The sequence below is a fragment of the Mesoplodon bidens genome (assembly GCF_964165515.1).
Source record: "Mesoplodon bidens genome assembly, chromosome: X".
In the NCBI taxonomy this organism is placed as follows: Eukaryota; Metazoa; Chordata; class Mammalia; order Artiodactyla; family Ziphiidae; genus Mesoplodon; species Mesoplodon bidens.
In genome coordinates, this window is record NC_138163.1 from 76,386,220 (window position 1) to 76,408,229 (window position 22,010).

The 22,010-nt window shown below is 37.4% G+C and overlaps 1 protein-coding gene across 1 annotated transcript in view; it reads right to left on the minus strand.

Moving 5' to 3' along the window:
- The window catches only part of ATP7A (ATPase copper transporting alpha), an 80,585-nt gene that overhangs the window by 36,833 nt on the left and 21,742 nt on the right, over positions 1–22,010 (minus strand). The window contains exons 2-4 of the mRNA XM_081222792.1: positions 14,268–14,757; positions 13,011–13,736; positions 7,348–7,554 (exon numbers count right to left, since the gene is read on the minus strand). Of these exons, the coding sequence (XP_081078918.1) occupies positions 7,348–7,554; positions 13,011–13,736; positions 14,268–14,757 (1,423 nt within the window). The remainder of the gene's footprint in view (positions 1–7,347; positions 7,555–13,010; positions 13,737–14,267; positions 14,758–22,010) is intronic.

Consider the following 22,010-nt stretch of genomic DNA (forward strand, 5'->3'; position numbering starts at 1 on the left):
GCCACTTAATTAAAGAAACAAAAGTGAATGTAGTGACCCCAGCTAGGGCAATGGTATGCCTAACTGGGTTAGGATGAAGTAAATGGGGAGTAGAATGTAACTGGAAGTATCAGCTTAATGGATTAAAAAAGAAAAAAGATCTGTAACTGTAATTTGTAACAGGCATTGCTTGTCTCATGAGAAAGGTTATTTCTGAACTGCCCCAAGAGAGTTTGTTCTAAAATTAAACAGACCCCTTGAAAACGTCTATTTGCTTTCATTTGCTTGCAACTTCCCTCCTGTTCTTTTTTAATCACTCAAAGTGTAAATTAGCCCTGACTGCATTCTAATTAGATATAATGGAGGCTGAAATGAAGGACGCAGAAATGACAGAATACAAACAAGATAATATTGAACTGAAGATGGCTCTGGTGTATAACATACATTTTGTTACAATAATGTTCTGGCCTTTACATATAAGGTGATTCTACTGTCTATAGAATTCCATTATTACAGTATATACTTTGAGTTATTTCCCCAAGAGTGGGGATAAGCTTATAATAAACATATTTATTCAGCCCTTCTGACTAACAGCATGTATCATTAAGATATCCTGGGCGAAGCCTGCTTGAGTACCAAACCTATGCCTTCAGGCTCATTAAACATACTCACATATCTCTATGGTTAACAAATCTACTATGCATACTGCAAAGTCCATTAATGTGAGTGCAAAATTATAAGCTAAAACATCTGAGTGTAACGGATTAAAAAACTATATTATAGAATGGCTTGAAGATGGTGGACTAGAAGGACGTGCGCTCACTCCGTCTTGCAAAAGCACCAGAATCACAACTAACTGCTGAACAATCATCAACAGGAAGACACGGGAACTAACCAAAAATATACCCCACATCCAAAGACAAAGGAGAAGCCACAATGAGACGGTAGGAGGGGCACAATCACAATAAAATCAAATCCCATAACTGCTGGGTGGGTGACTCACAAACTGGAGAACACTTATACCACAGAAGTCCACCCACTGGAGTGAAGGTTCTGAGCCCCACGTCAGGCTTCCCAACCTGGGGGTCTGGCAACGGGAGGAGGAATTCCTTGAGAATCAGACTTTGAAGGCTGGTGGGATTTGATTGCAGGACTTTGACAGGACTGGGGGAAACAGAGACTCCACCCTTGGAGGGCACCCACAAAGTACTGGGCACATCAGGACCCAGGGGAAGGAGCAGTGACCCCATAGGAGACTAAACCAGACCTATCTGCTACTGCTGAAGGGTCTCCTGCAGAGGCGGGGGGTGGCTGTGTCTCACAGTGAGGACAAGGACACTGGCAGCAGAAGTTCAGGTAAGTGCAGCTTGGCGTGAGCCCTCGGAGAGTCTGCCATTGCTCCCACCAAAGAGCTGGGTAGGCTCGAGGGTTGGGTCGCCTCAGGCCAAACAACCAACCGGGAGGGAACCTAGCCCCACCCATCAGCAGACAAGGGAATTAAAGTTTTACTGAGCTCTGCCCACCAGAGCAACACCCAGCTCTACCCACCACCATTCCCTCCCATCAGGAAACTTGCTCAAGCCTCTTAGATAGCCTCATCCACCAGAGGGAAGACAACAGAAGCAAGAAGAACTACAATCCTGCAGCCTGTGGAACAAAAACCACATTCACAGAAAGACAGACAAGATGAAAAGGCAGAGGACTATGTACCAGATGAAGGAACAAGATAAAACCCCAGAAAAACAACTAAATGAAGTGGACATAGGTAACCTTCCAGAAAAAGAATTCAGAATAATGACAGTGAACATGATCCAGGATCTTGGAAAAAGAATGGAGGCACAGATTGAGAAGACTTAAGAAATGTTTAACAAACACCTAGAAGAATTAAAGAAAAAACACCTAGAAGAATTAACGAACAAACAAACAGAGATGAACAATACAATAACTGAAATGAAAATTACAGTAGAAGGAATCAACAGCAGAATAACTGAGGCAGAAGAACAGATAAGTCACCTGGAGGACAGAATGATGGAAATCATTGCCATGGAACAGAATAAAGAAAAAAGAAAGAAAAGAAATGAAGACAGCCTAAGAGACCTCTGGGACAACATTAAGCACAACAATATTTGCATTATACGGGTCCCAGAAGGAGAAGAAAGAGAGAAAGGACCCAAGAAAATATTTGAAGAGATTATAGTCAAAAACATTCCTAACATGGGAAAGGAAATAGCCACCCAAGACCAGGAAGTACAGAGAGTCCCATACAGGATAAACCCAAAGAGAAACACGCCAAGACATAGTAATCAAACTATCAAAAATTAAAGGCAAAGAAAAATTATTGAAAGCAGCAAGGGGAAAACGACAAATAACATACAAGGGAACTCCCATAAGGTTAACAGCTGATTTCTCAGCAGAAACTCTACAAGCCAGAAGGGAGTGGCATGATATACTTAAAGTGATGAAAGGGAAAAACCTACAACCATGATTACTCTACCCAGCAAGGATCTCATTCAGATTCCATGGAGAAATCAAAAGCTTTACAGATAAGCAAAAGCTAAGAGAATTCAGCACCACCAAACCAGCTCTACAACAAATGCTAAGGGAACTATTCTAAGTGGGAACCACAAGAGAAGGAAAGGACCTACAAAAACAAACCCAAAATGATTAAGAAAATGGTAATAGGAACATACTTATTGATAATTACCTTAAACGTGAATGGATTAAATGATCCAACCAAAAGACACAGGCTTGTTGAATGGATACAAAAACAAGACCCATATATATGCTGTCTACAAGAGACCCACATCAGACCTAGGGACACATATAGACTGAAAGTGAGGGGATGGAAAAAGATATTATTCCATGCAAATGGAAATCAAAAGAAAGCTGGAGTAGCAATACTCACATCAGATAAAATAGACTTTAAAGTAAAGAAATGTTACAAGAGACAAGGAAGGACACCACATAATAAGGGATCAATCCAAGAAGAAGATATAACTATTATAAATATATATTTACACAACATAGGAACACCTCAATACATAAGGCAACTGCTAACAGCCAAAAAAGAGGAAACTGACAGTAACATACTAATAGTGGGGGAATTTAACACCTCACTTACACCAATGGACAGATCATCAAAACAGAAAATTAATAAGGAAACAGAAACTTTAAATGACACAATAGACCAGACACATTTAATTGATGTTTACAGGACATTCCATCCAAAAACAGCAGATTACACTTTCTTCTCAAGTGCACATGGAATATTCTCCAGGATTGATTACATCTTGGATCACAAATCAAGCCTCAGTAAATTTAAGAAAATGGAAATCATATCAAGCATCTTTTCTGACCACAACCCTATGAGATTAGAAATGAATTATAGGGAAAAACATAAAAAATACAAACACATGGAGGCTAAACAATACGTTACTAACTAAGAGATCGCTAAAGAAATCAAAGAGGAAACCAAAAAATACCTAGAGACAAATGACAATGAAAACACGACGACCCAAAATCTATGGGATGCAGCAGAAGCAGTTCTAAGAGGGAAGTTTATAGCTATACAAGCCTACCTCAAGAAACAAGAAAATATGTATGACTGACTCACTTTGTTATAAAGCAGAAACTAATTTAAAAAATTAAAAAATTAAAAAATAAAAAAAAAGAAACAAGAAAAATCTCAAATAAACAATCTAACCTTACACCTAAAGGAACTAGGGAAAGAAGAACAAACAAAACGCAAAGTTAGCAGAAGGAACAAAATCATAAAGATCAGAGCAGAAATAAATGAAATAGAAACAAAGAAAACAATAGCAAAGATCAATAAAACTAAAAGCTGGCTCTCTGAAAAGATAAACAAAATTGATAAACCATTAGCCAGACTCATCAAGAAAAAGAGGGAGAGGACTCAAATCAATAAAATTCGAAATGAAAAAGGAAAAGTTACAACAGACACCACAGAATTACAAAGCATCCTGAGAAACTACTACAAGTAACTCTGTGCCAATAAAATGGACAACCTGGGAGAAATGGACAAATTCTTAGAAAGGTATAACCTTCCAAGACTGAACCAGGAAGAAAGAGAAAATATGAACAGACCAATCACAAGTAATGAAATTGAAACTGTGACTAAAAATCTTCCAACAAACAAAAGTTCAGGACCAGATGGCTACACAGGTGAATTTATCTACACAGGTGAATTTATCAAACATTTAGAGAAGAGCTAACACGCATCCTTCTCAAACTCTTCCAAAAACGTGCAGAGGAAGGAACACTCCCAACTCATTCAATGAGGCCACCATCGCCCTGATACCAAAATCAGACAATGATACTACAAAAAAAGAAAATTACAGACCAGTATCACTCATGAATATACATGCAAAAATCCTCAACGAAATACTAGCAAACAGAATCCGACAACACATTAAAAGGATCACACACCATGATCAAGTGGGATTTATCTCAGGGATGCAAGGATTCTTCAACATATGCAAATCAATCAATGCAATCAAATCAATCAATGTGATACACCATATTAACAAATTGAAGAATAAAAACCATACAATCATCTCAACAGATGCAGAAAAAGTTTTTGACAAAATTCAACACCCATTTAGGATAAAAACTCTCCAGAAAGTGGGCACAGAGGGAACACACCTGAACATAATAAAGGCCATATACAAGAAACCCACAGCAAACACCATTCTCAATGGTGAAAAACTGAAACCATTTCCTCTAAGATCAGGAACAAGACAAGGATGACCACTTTCGTCACTATTATTCAACACAGTTTTGGAAGTCCTAGCCACGGCAATCAGAGAAGAAAAAGAAATAAAAGGAATATAATTTGGAAAAGAAGAAGTAAAACTGTCACTGTTTGCAAATGACATGATACTATATATAGAAAATCCTAAAGATGCCACCAGAAAACTACTAGAGCTAATCAATTAATTTAGTAAAGTTGCAGGATACAAAATTAATGCACAGAAATCTCTTGCATTCCTATACACTACCAACAAAAGTTCAGAAAGAGAAATTGAGGAAACACTCCCATTTACCATTGCAAGAAAAATAATAGAATACCTAGGAATAAACTTACCTAGGGAGACAAAAGACCTGTATGCAGAAAACTATAAGACAGTGACAAAAGAAATTAAAGATGATACAAACCGATGGAGAGATATACCATGTTCTTGGATTGGAAGAATCAATATTGTGAAAATGACTATACTACCCAAAGCAATCTACAGATTCAATTCAATCCTTATCAAATTACCAATGGCATTTTTTTACAGAACTAGAACAAAAAATCTTAAAATTTATATGGAGACACAAAAGATCCCATATAGCCAAAGTAGTCTTGAGGGAAAAAAAACGGAGCTGGAGGAATCAGGCTCATTGACCTCAGACCATACTATAAAGGGACAGTAATCAAGACAATATGGTACTGGCACAAAAACAGAAGTATAGATTAATGGAACAGGATAGAAAGCCCAGAGATAAACCCACACACCTATGGTTAACTAATGTATGACAAAGGAGGCAAGGATATACAGTAGAGAAAAGACAGCCTCTTCCATAAGTGGTGCTGGGAAAACTGGACAGCTACATGTAAAAGAATGAAATTAGAACACTCCCTAACACCATACACAAAAATAAACTCAAAAGTGGATTAAAGACCTAAATGTAAGACCGGACACTATAAAACTCTTAGAGGAAAACATAGGAAGAACACTCTTTGACATAAATCGCATCAAGATCTTTTTTGATCCACCTCTTAAGAGTAATGGAAATAAAAACAAAAATAAACAATTGGGACCGAATGAAAGTTAAAAGCTTTTGCAAATCAAAGGAAACTACAAATAAGACACAAAGATAACCCTCAGAATGGGAGAAAGTATTTGCAAACAAAGCAAGTGACAAAGGATTAATCTCCAAAATATACAGGCAGCTCATGCAGCTCAATATCAAGAAAAACAAACAACCCAATCCAAATCTGGGCAGAAGACCTAAATAGATGTTTCTCCAAAGAAGATATACAGATGGCCAACAAACACATGAAAGGATGTTCAACATCATTAATCATTAGAGAAATGCAAATCAAAACTACAATGAGGTAACACCTCACACCAGTCAGAATGGCCTTCACCAAAAAATCTACAAACAATAAATGCTGGAGAGGCTGTGGAGAAAAGGGAACCCTCTTGCACTGTTGGTGGGAATGTAAATTGATACAGCCACTATGGAGAACAGTATGGACGTTCCTTAAAAAACTAAAAATAGAATTACCATATGACCCAGCAATCCCACTACTGGGCATATAGGCAGAGAAAACCATAATTCAAAAAGACACATACACCCCAATGTTTATTGTAGCACTATTTACAATAGCCAGGTCATGGAAGCAACCTAAATGCCCGTCGACAGACAAATGGGTAAAGAAGATGTGGTACATATATACAAGGGAATATTACTCAGCCATAAAAAGGAATGAAATCGGGTCATTTGTAGAGACGTGGATGGATCTAGAGACCGTCATACAGACTGAAGTAAGTCAGAAAGAGAAAAACAAATATCACATATTAACGCATATATGTGGAACCTAGGAAAATGGTATAGATGAACTAGTTTGCAGGGCAGAAGTTGAGACACAGATGTAGAGAACAACGTATGGACACCAAGGGCGCAAAGTGGTGAGGGGGTGATGGTGTGATGAATTGAGAGATTGGGATTGACATATATACACTAATATGTATAAAATGGATAACTAATAAGCACCTGCTGTATAAAAAAAATAAAATTAAATCTAAAAATTAAAAAATATATATATAGTAGCTATTCTAAGAATTTGTAACCTAAAATGACAACTTGTACACAATATTAAGTAACTTTTGAACACTTTTACTGCAAGCAAAGATCAGTGATCAAGTTGTTGGAAGAGAACAATTCTAAACAAACTTGGCTTTGGTCCAGTGCTTGGCCTGGGTATAGTAATATTGAAACTTATGGATTGTAGTTGTTAGTTTTAAGCATAGCTTTATCAGAAAATTCATGTTTCTTAACATCCATTGCAGCCAAGGTCCATAAAGAATAGTAATCTTATGTATTTCCTTCTGCTATTTGACTACAAACTTCATTGATATTAAAATGTGGCCATGAGGTAAACAAGACAGGAACTATATCTAAGGGAACAAAACACTAAGAAAAACTGGTTGTCAGGAAGCCAAGGTTGTCCTACAAATCACTGATAGTCTTTATGAGGCCTTGGCAAGAGTCATAAACATGGTTACAAAACACATAAGAGGACAAAAAGGACAGAGTCCTCAAACTAGTACATAAAATAACAGGCTTTAAGAGTCTTACCTTCTTCTCGTCTTAAATTCCGTTCAATGTTTGCTACACAGGAAGCACAAGTCATACCAGTGACCTGTATGTAACACTTAGATGAAGTCTTTGCCTCCTCTTTGTCATGAATTGGTGGCATCATTTTGGTATGAAATTCATTAGTTGAGGTCAAAAGTGGCACTTCCGATGAGGACTGAGCTAGTACTACCAGTGGCTCATTTGTATCTGGTGGACAGGAAAAGATTCTTTTCATTTGAGGTATTCTCCAGCTGCATCCTTGTCACTCATCACAATCCACACCTCCTGGCACTGTCAATCCACTCCTTTAAAACTGTCATGGACCTAGAGCCCAGTGCAATGTTATCTCTACACTTTCTAGGTAGTGACTTCCAAGTTCAACACTGCCCGTCCCAATTCTCAGGAAAATCTGAACTAACTGAATAAACAAAACTTTACATCAATATCTTCAAGCCATTATCTCTACCCCCAACCCAAGTAGACAATGGTTTATTAATAGATAGCTCTTATTTTTATCATGAATTTTTATCATTATGTTAACGATTTACATACTGGCAGTAAAGCAATTCGTGATATACTAAGTGGAACCAAAAGCAGTCGGCAAAACAGCATTGAAGTATAATGTCATTTAAAAATTGTTAGAGTGTATATATGAGAACCTGCAAAAGAAAGCCTAGGAGGGTACATACCAAACTATTAATGGTGGCTCCTTCTGGGGAATGGGGTTAAAGCAGGAACAGAATAACAGACAGATGAACAAATTTCCTATACAGACACTTCTGTATGTTTGAACTTTTAACACCAATATATCCTATTTTTAAAATTAAAATGCCTTTGTGGACAATGGAAGAAGAGGCAAGGAGTAAGTCAGCAGTAATATTCATTTTTCACAAAGGAGTGTTCAGAGACTCTTTCCGTAGAATGTTTATGGACTGTGAAACAGTGGAAAGCTTCTGTCATCCCAGAAGCTCCCCTGCAGTCTCAGAAAAGTTGCTATTCTGTTTTACTTTATCCACTGCAGTATTAATCACCTCCCAAGAAGGGAGAAAGTATTCCCTTTTGCACATCCATGTATCAATACATGCAAAAAAGCTAGAGTTTCTACTCTCCTGCACAGATAAGGAGGAAAAGAAGTGATGTGGAAATTTCCACTAACCTAACTTGTTATTTCTTCCCCTTGGGCAAAAAAACTGGTTCAGGTCTGTTTGGCTAGCCCACAGAGGAAAGTTTGCATAGCAGAGTTGGTTTTTAGGGTGCTGAAGAAGGGCATCTTTTGAAGAAACTTTAACAAAAGCCTTACCATTTCCCTAATGAATAATGATCTAGACTTCTCAAATCAGTTATAATAATGGCTCTTAAATTTTAACATACATACCATCACCTGGGAGATCTTGTTAAAATGCAGGTTCTGATTCAGTACATTTAGGGTGGGGCCTGAGACTACTTTTCCAACAAGCTTCCAGGTGACGGCAGTACTGTCAGTCTGAGTAGAGCAAAGGACACTCTGAATAGCAAGGGACAAGCTTCTCCCAATTCCGAAATTAGTCAGTCTCTGGTCTTAAGTGGATCAGTTCAGAAAACGATATTCATTCAGATTATGAGAGCATTATTTAGAACAGAGGACAAAATTTGCCAAATAGTACCAAAAATTCAAAAAGGAGGCTCATTTGCCCAAAGGAAATAGCTTTGGCTTTGAAAAAAAACATTATTTTAATCTAGCCAGAATCTATTCATTCTCTCATAATTACTATCAAGACTTAATTTTGAACTTGGACAATGAAAAAAAAGTTTATACTACCAATTACTTTAAGTCTTGTTCCAGAGTAATTTAGTTCTTTCAGGTACCAGAAGTAACCTAAATACCATCTACAATTTTCACACTCTAGAAGTACAGTATTGAATTAAAATAAGTCATAGAGGTGATCCCCCCCCTTTTTTTTCGGTTGGCTGCATTGGGTCTTTGTTGCTGTGTGTGGACTTTCTCTAGTTGGGGCGAGCGGGGGCTACTCTTCGTCGCTGTGCGTGGGCTTCTCATTGCAGTGGCTTCTCTTGTTGTGGTTGTGGCTCACAGGCTCTAGAGCGCAGGCTCAGTAGTTGTGGCCCATGGGCTTAGTTGCTCCACGGCATGTGGGATCTTCCTGGACCAGGGCTCGAACCCATGTCCCCTGCATTGGCAGGCGGATTCTTAACCACTGAACTACCAGGGAAGCCCCGAGGTGATTGCTTTTAGCTATAATGGCATGACTTCTCAACAAAGATTCATAAAATTGTGACCTTTACCCCAGTGAGTGTGGCAAGAAGAGCAAAACCTTCCATCTGCCACAGAGGCAGTACAGGTGTTAAAAAGCCACAGTGAATTAAATGGCTAGTTTCTTCAAATTAGCTTTTCTATAAGCTGTAGCCACACTACTTATGCTTAAATGAATTCAAAAGGAAGGCTGACTCTCCTGCACTTGAGGCAACAATCAGAAAAGATTCCAAAAATTTCAAGAAAGGGTTTCCAATCTGATCCTCAAAACTGGTATGTTCAGTCTAAAGTAATATGAAGAATAAATACATAATCAGAAAATGGCTTAAAAAAAATTATAAATATCATGTCTGCAACTTACTCTCAAATGATTCAGAAAAAGGTATATACGTGTGTGGGTAATGTGTGTTTGAACATATGTCTCTGTCGACAGAGAAAGAGAATGATAAAACAAATGTGGCAAAATATTAACAACTGTGGAATCTGAGTAAAATTGGTAAACAGGAATTCTTTGTACTATTCTTGTAGCTTTTCTGTAAGTTTGAAATTAAAGATAAAAAAGTTACAAAAAAGGAAAAGGAATTTGAGTATTGTGTTTGCTTTAATTGGTTAGTGAAGACAACTTCATATACTATGCCTTTTGAAGAGAATGATGAGATTGATGGTCATGATAAAAAACACCTCCCATTTTTCTCACTACCTCCTTAACATTTATGGCCCACCCAGGACTGGTATAACATGAAGGCGAAATGCACTGATCCCTGTACCTCTAGGAACGCATCAGAGTGGCAGACTGTGAAGCCTGGATCAGCACTGACACTGGCATTCAGAAAATGGGTAGCCACAATTCTGGTAGCATCTTAAACTCTGATCTCTAGCAGAAACACACAATGCAGTCATTTGTTATCAACCATATATATATATATATATATATATATATATATATATATATATTCTTTTTCAGATATATATCATCTTTTTCAGATTCTTTTCCATTGATAGGGTATTACAAGATACTGAATATAGTTCCCTGTGCTATACAGGTCCTTGTTGTTTATCTATTTTATATACAGTAGTGTGTATCTGTTAATCCCAAATTCCTAATTTATCTCTCCCCCCCTTTCCCTTTTGGTAGCCATAAGTTTGCTTTCTGTGAGTCTGTTTCTGTTTTGTAAATAAGTTCATTTGAATCATTTTTTAGATTCCATATATAAGTATATATAAGTGATATCATATAATATTTGTCTTTGACTCACTTCACTTAGTATGATATCTAGGTCCATCCATGTTGCTGCAAATGACATTATTTCATTTTTTATGGCTGAGTAGTATTCCAGTGTGTGTGCATATTCGCGTATGTGTGTGTGTGTATCTTTTTTTTTTTTTTTTTTTTCTTTTTGCGGTATGCGGGCCTCTCACTGTTGTGGCCTCTCCCGTTGCGGAGCACAGGCTCCGGATGCGCAGGACCAGTGGCCATGGCTCACGGGCCCAGCCGCTCCGCGGCATATGGGATCCTCCCAGACCGGGGCACGAACCCGTATCCCCTGCATCGGCAGGCGGACTCTCAACCACTGCGCCACCAGGGAGGCCCTTGTATCTTTTTTAAGGCACAAGAATCTTGGTCTTTTGAGATCTTCTTTATCAAAGTGAGACTTCTAAGTGAGAATATAAAATAGTACAGCCATTTTGGAAAACAGCTTGGCAGTTACTGAAAAAGTTAAACATATTCACCATATGACCTAGAAATTCCACTCCTAGTATATACCCAGGAGAAATAAAAAAAATATATTCATGCAAAAACTTGTAACAAATGCTCATCACAACATTATTCATGATAGCCAAGGAGTGGAAACAACCCAAATCTCCATCAACTGATGAATGGAGACAAAATGAGGTATATGCATACAATGGTATACTATTCAGCAGTAAAAAGGAATGAAGTACTGATACATATCATAAACATGGATGAACATTTGTTATCTTGAAAACATTATGCTAAGTTAAAGACGTTAAATACAAAGGGACAAATATTCTGACTCCACTTATATGGTACTTAGAGTTGTCAAATTCATAAAGCCAGAAAACAGAACAGTAGATAAAAGGGGCTGGGCTAGGGTGAGGTGAAGGGGAAATGGGGAGTGACTGCTAATCAGTATGGGGTTTCTTTGGGAGGCTGATAAAAATGTTCTAAAATTACATAATGGTAATGGCTGCAAATTTCTGTGAATATACTAATAACCACTGGATTGTGTACTTTAAAAGGGTGAATTTTATGGTATGTGAACTACATCTTGACTTTAAGAAGTGACAGTTCTATAATTTCTACCATTTGTCATGAACATGAAAATTAAGAATGTTTATATCTCTGGGTCCTTTTCCACTGACACTTATCTACCATAATAATTTGAGCATGTGACTAATTTTTTATGCTTCTCAGTTTTAGTGAGCTTGAAAAGAGAACACTGCTATTTGATATCTTTCATTCTGATCAGAAGAGCAAAGGTTAATGACATTGTCTAGAAATTAGTTATTCAACTTTTCCATTGTTATTTACAGCAAGAAATTTCATTTAGGGAATTTCCAGTTTAATTCAAGGCGAGGTTCAATTCTAGGTTAAAACAAGTTCACATGGGCAAATTCCATTGGATATACGTCTTTGGTTTTAGTTCAAGGTAAGTGCTGCCAGGAAACAGGAAGACTTTGGGCCAGTTCTAGAGTCAGGTTCATTTGAATGCCTAAATTCAAAACTACAGTTAAAATTCTATTATTTATTTCTACTTTTTTATTTTTAAAATAACATTTGCTTCTCCAATATTATATATACAAAAATGCATACAAACATACATACATCCCTGTCACACACACACAATAAAATTAAAATACATAAGAAAGCAAACTGAAAACAAAATATCACCTTTATCCTACCACTCACAAATAACTACACTCACAAATAACTACTGTTAAAATTTAGTTCATGTCCTACCAGGAATTTTATTCATTCATATACATAAATAACGTATACATGGTATAAATCCTTATACATGTGTTTATAAAATTTTGATCATACTGAACAGACAGCTTTTTTGCTTGCTTTTTTTTTCAGTTAACAAAATATCTCAGACACTTTCCTGTGGCATTAAGTATCTTCAATACCATAATTTTTTATGGCTTCTTAGCATTTCATCATATGGAGGTATCATGCTTTATTTAATGTTTCTAGTTTTTAAGTATTATAAATAATTAGGCAAACATCCTTATGCATCTTTGTATACACTGCTGACCACCTCCATATGTCTTAGTTCCAAAAAGTGGAATAGCAGTGCCTATTAATCATTTCTCATTGATAAAAGCCAAAAGAACCAGCAAAGTGTTAATAAAAGAATATTAAAGGAATCAAAGAAAAAAATGATATTACCTGACAAGGAAGCATCAAATCCCATGTCTTCTACTGCTTCTCTCAAGGTTTCTGGAGAGGTTAGTAAAGGATCATACTCAACAGTCCCTTTGCCATTTGCAAGTGATACTCGTATGGATTTTACACCTGCCTTTTTTGATATGACACCCTCAATAGACTGCACACAAGAATTACAAGTCATGCCATCAATGTTTATCACGGTTTCTTGAGTCAGAGGCTGGCTAACTATGTTCAAAGGACTCTTCTGAAGAGATGAGCTGGAGGGAGAGTTTGAAGTACTCTCAATTTCATTTGTACTACTAACTCTATATTGCCCTGGTGATATGGCCTCTATTGCTTTTCTCAGAGTTTCTGGAGTGACTAAACTTGCATTGTACTTTACTGTGGCAGATCTATTCTCTAAAGAAACGACTACACTGCTTACATATTGGAGTGCAGATAAAGCACTTTCAATATTTGACACACATGATTTACAGTGCATGCCATCTATGATGAAAACGACTGTTGAATTATTGGTATATGATGGACTCCTTTGCTGTGATCCTTCTGAGGATTTGACTGGTGTGTTCTTTAGACGTTCTATATCAATAGCTCCCAATTTGAGGTACTTGGGCTGTTTTTTGATGAATGCTGGAAAGCCCACAGCTTCAATCTGCTTTTTTATTTCCTCTGCTGTGATAACATGAGGTTGATAAACAACAGTAGCTTCTTGATTGTCCAGGGAAACTAGTTAATAAAAAGGAAAATAATTATTTAGTTCAGTTATTCCTGGGCCACTTCAGAAAACATTCTGTAGACCAAATCAATGCCATACATAATTGTTTCTCTCATTGTTGTCATTATCCTTTCTTAAAATAATTCTGTTCTTTTCAGAAAATGTTAATGATATGGACTAGTAAGAGAGTAAAAGATGTGACCACTACATTTGTGGTCTCCAAGTTTCTGCATGCCTGAATAGAAACATATTAGAAGTCAAGAGGACCCTAGCCATGTTGTGTTAAGAACCCTGAACTTCATGAATCACCACCCTGGCTGCCTTTTATGCTAGTTCAAGATTCACATAACTTTTATTTATAACCATTAACTTTACTAACATTAATGCTGGGAATACACTGTACCTCAGACTTCAATGAAGCAGTAACATTCTAGTCCCAGAGATTAAAAACCCATGCTTAAGAAAAATGCAAAAGTTAAAAAGGCCAAAACAGAAAACTAAGCCTTGCAAAGCAATCAAACAAATAACATCAGGCATACTACCTTTAATTCGCTGAACACCTTGCAGTTTCCCAATTTTTCCTTCAATGGTGCTAGTACATGAATGGCAGGTCATCCCTTCCACCTTCATCTTCAGCATGACTTCGCCTGCTTGAGCCATACTGAAATCTTCGCAAATTCCTGACGTTTTCTCAAGAGTTCCTGTATCTAAACTGAGAGCCGGAACCAGCTCTACTATCTGACTGGCATTCACTATAGAAGGGATTATTATCACCACTGCAGTTCTCTGCTGAGGGGAAATTTTAATGTCTGTCACGCCCTTCGTCTTGAGCAATGTGCTTTGGATATGCTCCCATGGCGGAGCCAGTGAAGCAGTAACAGTCAGAAACACGGTCTCAGTTAAAACAGGGAGCGGCTTAGGATTGTGCAGAACAGCATCAAAGCCCATGTCATCAATGGCTTCCTGTAGGGTCTTTGGAGTCTGCAGTTTAGGGTCATAAATAATGGTTGCATTTTTTTCTTCCAGTGAAACCTTTCAGAAGGAAATTTCAGAAGTCAGTTTAATTAAATTACATGACATGGAACTTAAAAATATCAATGATTTCACCACCGTCAAGAATGAAGCAAATAGATAGAAAAGATGAAAAGGCAGAGGGCTATTTACCAGATGAAGGAACAAGATAAAACCCCAGAAAAACAACTAAATGAAGTGGAGATACGCAACCTTCTAGAAAAAGAATTCAGAATAATGATAGTGAAGATGATCCAGGACCTCGAAAAAGAATGGAGGCAAAGGTCGAGAAGATGCAAGAAGTGTTTAACAAAGACCTAGAAGAATTAAAGAACAAACAAACAGAGATGAACAATACAATAACTGAAATGAAAAATACACTAGAAGGAATCAATAGCAGAATAACTGAGGCAGAAAAATGGATAAGTGACCTGGAAGACAGAAGGGTGGAATTCACTGCTGCAGAACAAAATAAAGAAAAAAAGAATAAAAAGAAATGAAGACAGCCTAAGAGACCTCTGGGATGACATTAAGCGCAACAACATTTGCATTATATGGGTCCCAGAAGGAGAAGAAAGAGAGAAAGGACCCAAGAAAATATTTGAAGAAATTATAGTCAAAAACATTCCTAACATGGGAAAGGAAACAGCCACCCAAGTCCAGGAAGCACAGTGAGTCCCATACAGGATAAACCCAAAGAGAAACACGCCGAGACACATAGTAATCAAACTAACAAAAATTAAAGATAAAGAAAAAATTATTGAAAGCAGCAAGGGGAAAATGACAAATAACATACAAGGGAATTCCCATAAGGTTAACAGCTGATTTCTCAGCAGAAACTCTACAAGCCAGAAGGGAGTGGCATGATATACTTAAAGTGATGAAAGGGAAAAACCTACAACCAAGATTATTCTACCCAGCAAGGATCTCATTCAGATTCGATAGAGAAATCAAAAGCTTTACAGACAAGCAAAAGCTAAGAGAATTCAGCACCACCAAACCAGCTCTACAACAAAGGCTAAAGGAACTTCTCGAAGTGGGAAACACAAGAGAAGAAAAGGACCTACAAAAACAAACCCAAAACAATTAAGAAAAAGGTAATAAGAACATACATATTGATAATTACCTTAAATGTGAATGAATTAAATGCTCCAACCAAAAGACACAGGCTTGTTGAATGGATACAAAAACAAGACTCATATATATGCTGTCTACAAGAGACCCACATCAGACCTAGGGACACATACAGACTGAAAGTGAGGGGATGGAAAAAGATATTCCATGCAAATGGAAATAAAAAGAAAGCTGGAGTAGCAATACTCATATCAGATAAAATAGACTTTAAAATAGAGAATGTTACAAGAAACAAGGAAGGACACTACAAAATGATCAAGGGATCAATCCAAGAAGAAGATATAACAATTATAAATATATGTGCACCCAACATAGGAGCACCTCAATACATAAGGCAACTGCTAACAGCTATAAAAGAGGAAATCAACAGTGACACAATAATAGTGGGGACTTTAACACCTCACTTACACCAATGGACAGATCATCCAAACAGAAAATTAATAAGGAAACACAAGCTTTAAATGACACAGTAGACCAGATAGATTTAACTGATATTTATAGGACATTCCATCCAAAAACAGCAGATTACACTTTCTTCTGAAGTGCGCACGGAACATTCTCCATGATTGATCACATCTTGGGTCACAAATCAAGCCTCAGTAAATTTAAGAAAATTGAAATCATATTAAGCATCTTTTCTGACCAGAACGCTATGAGATTAGAAATCAATTACAGGGAAAAAAACGTTAAAAATACAAACACATGGAGGTTAAACAGTACATTACTAAATAACCAAGAGATCACTGAAGAAATGAAAGAGGAAATCAAAAAATACCTAGAGACAAATGACAATGAAAACACGACAATCCAAAACCTATGGGCTGCAGCAAAAGCAGCTCTAAGAGGGAAGTTTATAGCTCTACAAGCCTACCTCAAGAAACAAGAAAAATCTAAAATAACCAATCTAACATTACACCTAAAGGAAGTAGAGAAAGAAGAACAAACAAAACCCAAAGTTAGCAGAAGGAACAAAATCATAAAGATCAGAGCAGAAATAAATGAAATAGAAAGAAAGAAAACAATAGCAAAGATCAATAAAACTCAAAGCTGGCTCTTTGAGAAGATAAACAAAATTGATAAACCATTAGCCAGACTCATCAAGAAAAAGAGGGAGAGGACTCAAATCAATAAAATTAGAAATGAAAAAGGAAAAGTTACAACAGACAGTGAAGAAATACAAAGCATCCTAAGAGACTACTACAAGCAACTCTATGCCAATAAAATGTACAACCTGGAAGAAATGGACAAATTCTTAGAAAGGTATAACCTTCCAAGACTGAACCAGGAAGAAAGAGAAAATATGAACAGGCCAATCACAAGTAACGAATTTGAAACTGTAATTAAAAATCTTTCCAACAAACAAAAGTGCAGGACCAGATAGCTACATGGGTGAATTCTATCAAACATTTAGAGAAGAGCTAACACCCATCCTTCTCAAACTCTTCCAAAAATGTGCAGAGGAAGGAACACTCCCAAACTCATTCTATGAGGCCACTATCACCCTATACCAAAACCAGACATAGATACTACAGAAAAAGAAAATTACAGACCAATATCACTGATGAATATAGATGCAAACATCCTCAACAAAATACTAGCAAACAGAATCCAACAACACATTAAAAGGATCATACACCATGATCAAGTGGGATTTATCTCAGGGATGCAAGGATTCTTCAATATACGCAAATCAATCAATGTGATACACCATATTAACAAACTGAAGAATAAAAACCATATTAAAAAAAAAAGAATGGGGCTTCCCTGGTGGCACAGTGGTTGAGAGTCCACCTGCCAATGCAGGGGACACAGGTTTGTGTCCCGGTCCAGGAAGATCCCACATGCCGCGGAGTGGCTAGGCCCATGAGCCATGGCCGCTGAGCCTGCGCGTCCAGAGCCTGTGCTCCACAACGGGAGGGGCCACAACAGTGAGAGGTCCACGTACCGCAAAAAAAAAAAAAAAAGAATGAAACAAATAATTCAAATGGAGGTTCTCTAATAGTTCTCATCTTTACTATTCCCTTTGGAAAGAAACACAAATTGTCTTGTGCACCTACGGGAATGGTAAAGCTCTATGTAGGCATACGTGACTCAGGTACTGATCAGGCATTTGAAGCGTACATAGACAAAATGCGCCCTAGAATTTCATAACAGAGAACAAACTACTCTTTCTTCCATCCCCTTTCACAAATTATTCCAACACTCCACACTCTACCAATTCAAAAGTTAATATAGGAAACAGGATCAACTACAGAAAACAAATTTGATATGAAGTTTAAAATTTTAAAATGTTCAATTAAGACAACTTTGTTGGCAAGAAAAGGTATAAACATGCTGGCAACATTCATTGGATTTTGCAGCAAATATTTCTATAACCTTCTAAGTCACTACAGTCTAGTATTATTTTTGTTCAGAATAAGAACATCTTTATTGTTCTGCCTGATTTGTTTATAAAAACAATGATTGTATTCTTTTATTAATAGTTTTTTATTTTTTTAGAGGTTGGGGGTAGGAGTTTATTAATTAATTTATTTTTGCTGTCTTGGGTCTTCGTTTCTGTTCGAGGGCTTTCTCTAGTTGTGGCAAGCGGGGGCCACTCTTCATCGTGGTGCGCAGGCCTCTCACTATCACGGCCTCTCTTGTTGCGGAGCACAGGCTCCAGACGCGCAGGCTCAGTAGTTGTGGCTCACGGGTCTAGCTGCTCCGCAGCATATGGGATCCTCCCAGACCAGGGCTCGAACCCATGTCCCCTGCATTAGCAGGCAGATTCTCAACCACTGCACCACCAGGGAAGCCCAATGATTGTATTCTTAAAGCACAGCAACTGTATATAAATTTAACTACTACTGGGATATCTTACCCTGCATTTCTTTTGCTAACAGGTTACAAAGATTTATGAAGTAGTCACACACACACACACAAAACTGGATGGGGAGTCAGAAGGTTTGAGTTCCAGTGTCAATTCTCCACTTATTAGTCCACCACACTCATTAGTTCTACCATCTGAAAAATGAAGAAATGTGCCCTATCATCTTCCAGGGTTGTTATAAGGATCATATGAGTAAATAGACATTAAAGTAGTTCTTTGCAGCAGCAAGTCATATAAAAGTAAACACTGAACAATGAATATTTATCAAGCATTTATTTATTTATTTTTGGCTGCATTGGGTCTTCGTTGCTGCGTGCGTGTTTTCTCTAGTTGCAGCAAGCGGGGGCTACTCTTTCTTGTGATGCGCGGGCTTCTCACTGCGGTGGCTTCTCTTGTTGCAGAGCACAGGCTCTAGGTGCAAGGGTTTCAGTAGTTGTGGCATGCAGGCTCAGTAGTTGTGGCTTGCAGGCTCTAGGGCACAGGCTCAGTAGTTGTGGAGCATGGGCTTAGTTGCTCTGCGGAATGTGGGATCTTCCCGGACCAGGGATCAAACCCGAGTCCCCTGCACTGGCAGGCAGATTCTTAACCACTGCGCCACCAGGTAAGTCCCTAACAAGCACTTATTATATGTACCAGGAACTGAGATTCTCATGATACATAGCTGATCATGACACAGTCACAGGGAGCAATACTAGAACAGAGGATAGAGAAAATGGACACCCATTCATCCCTGGGAATATGTGTCAAAAAAGGCTTCTTAGAGGAGATAATACCTGAATGTTAAAGGAAAAACAGAAATCAGCAAGGATACATGAAGCAGGGAATTTATGACAAATGGAAACATAAAAGTAGAGAAAGATGACAGGCTGCAGAATTAGGCAACTGCTTTATTGTGGGGCCTCTTGTATGCCAATAATAGTCTGTAATTTATCCTGTAGGTAATAGAGAGCCATGGAAAAGTTAAGCAGGGGAATGACATAGTTATATTTGCATTTAGTGAAGAATCATTTTGGAGTGACGTGAGTGATGGAACTGTGCTGTCCTGGTTGTGGGCGTAGTTAAAAGAATCTATACATGTGTTAAAATTTACCAAACCTAAAAACAAACAAACAAAACTAATAGAACTATATACCAAAAAGAAGTCAATTTTTTGGTATAATTTTAAAAACAAAAAAATTAAGAGATTAAAAACTCAGTTCCTCAATTGCATTAGCCACATTTCTAGTGTTCAGTGGCCAATGTAGCTGCCATATGCTACAGAGTAGATACAGAACATTTTCATCATTACAGAATATTCCATTGGACAGTACTGCTCTATGTACTACTATACTTTTTCTGATAAAGTGCCAAACTTTTAAAAAAGGGAAGGGGATTTTTTCCCCTTTATGTTTAAATACATTGTATCTGGTATCTTTTAAACAAGACCTGGTTTTGAGCTTATCCTACCCTCACAATTTCAATTTACCAACATACGCAATGAGAAACAGTACTTTTTTTTAACATCTTTATTGGAGTATAATTGCCTTACATTGTTGTGTTAGTTTCTGCTTTATAACAAAGTGAATCAGCTATACATATACATATATCCCCATATCTCCTCCCTCTTGCATCTCCCTCCCACCCTCCCTACCCCACCCCTCTAGGTGCTCACAAAGCACGGAGCTGATGCTATGCTGTGCTATGTGGCTGCTTCCCACTAGCTATGAGAAACTGTTCTTAAAGCTGATTTTTAAAGCAAAAATCACTTTGTCAGTACATGGTTTGCTATACTTTCTACTGCTATAGCCTGTTTCCATTTATAAAAGACATAAAAAAATAAGAAAACTATGTATATAAAATACTACACAAAAAAGTTGTATTATCCTATGTTGTTTTCATGCTGCAAACCAGAAAACACTTCCTTATTTAGTAGCTTCCATTTGTGTGTTTTAAAGCTGGATCCACCACACCTAGCACAAAAATGTTCCCCTTTGGGACAACAGCACTCAACTTTTCCTCTGAATGTTAGATATCAAAGAGACTTTTCAAGCCTAAGGTCTCAAAGGAAACAAAAACAGGCAGCACCTTTGTTTCTTTTAAGAGGAAATTCACATAGTGATTATCACAATACTGTTCTGGATGCCAAATCCTTGGGCAGGAAGCTAACATAGCATTTATTTATTTAGCAAATATTTACTGAGTACCTATTATGTTCCCAGCACCGTGCTAGCTTGCTAGGGATCCAATGGTGAGCAAAAGCAGGCACAGACTCTGTAGAGCCAGAAATTGCTAGCAGCAGTCTGTCTGATTCTGGGTCTGTGCCACTCTCCTTTCACATGATCCCCACCAATGTAAATCACCTTCGCCTATTCCCCACAGTGCTCAAAAGTTTCAACAGCTTCTCTTTCTCAGAATATTTCATTAGGAATCAATGTTGTTGTTTTGGGTTTTTTTCCCAGAGAAACTATTTTTCTATTTTTCTGAAAATAAACATCTAACAGTCTACAAGTTATGAATGTGGCTCCTATGAAGGACTCAAGATGGAGGACTGTTCACTATATTTAGATGAAGGTAGGAGTTGAAGAGAACAAATCAAACGTACTCTGTGGCCTCAATAGCATTAACAGTGGTGTAAAGGGTGCTAATTGTCCATAGGAATTGTAAAGATCCATTATTTTAATGGAGCTCTTTGTCTACTGAAATCTCTAAACCTTGCAAGTCAAGCACCGTATACTTTATCTGCATGTGTTTTCTGTATACTTTTATAATTAGAGATTATAAAAACTGATCCAATTTCCTATCTGAAGGCTAGGAAATTGAATAAATTGCCCAAGAAACCCAGCAAGAAAACGAAAGAGCTAGGATTCAAACGTAGGTCGATTTAACTCCAAAGTCCATGTTCTTTCCATCTATAAATGGTGAGGCTAGATGATCTTCAATTTCCTTGAAAAACTAAAATTCTATGCCTGTCATTTGAGCAATGTGTGACATAAATAAAAACACCTGAGAAGTATGAAATATTTCTAGTGTGTGAACCAAATTTTAGTTCTATGTTTACTTTTCCCCCACACATTTCATATCTACTGCCATACCAGTTTAAATCAAAAATAATTTAGAGAATATATTTCTTTGGGTTTTTAGCAGGATTTGACAATTACTACATTCTAACATTTCCCCATTTTCAAAAGTCATTTTGGGAAAGGTCCTTTGCTAAAGTTTCAGCACACTGAAATTCCTTTTTATCCTCCCAGGAATTAATTTATATGTCATCATAAATTCAGATTAGCATGCT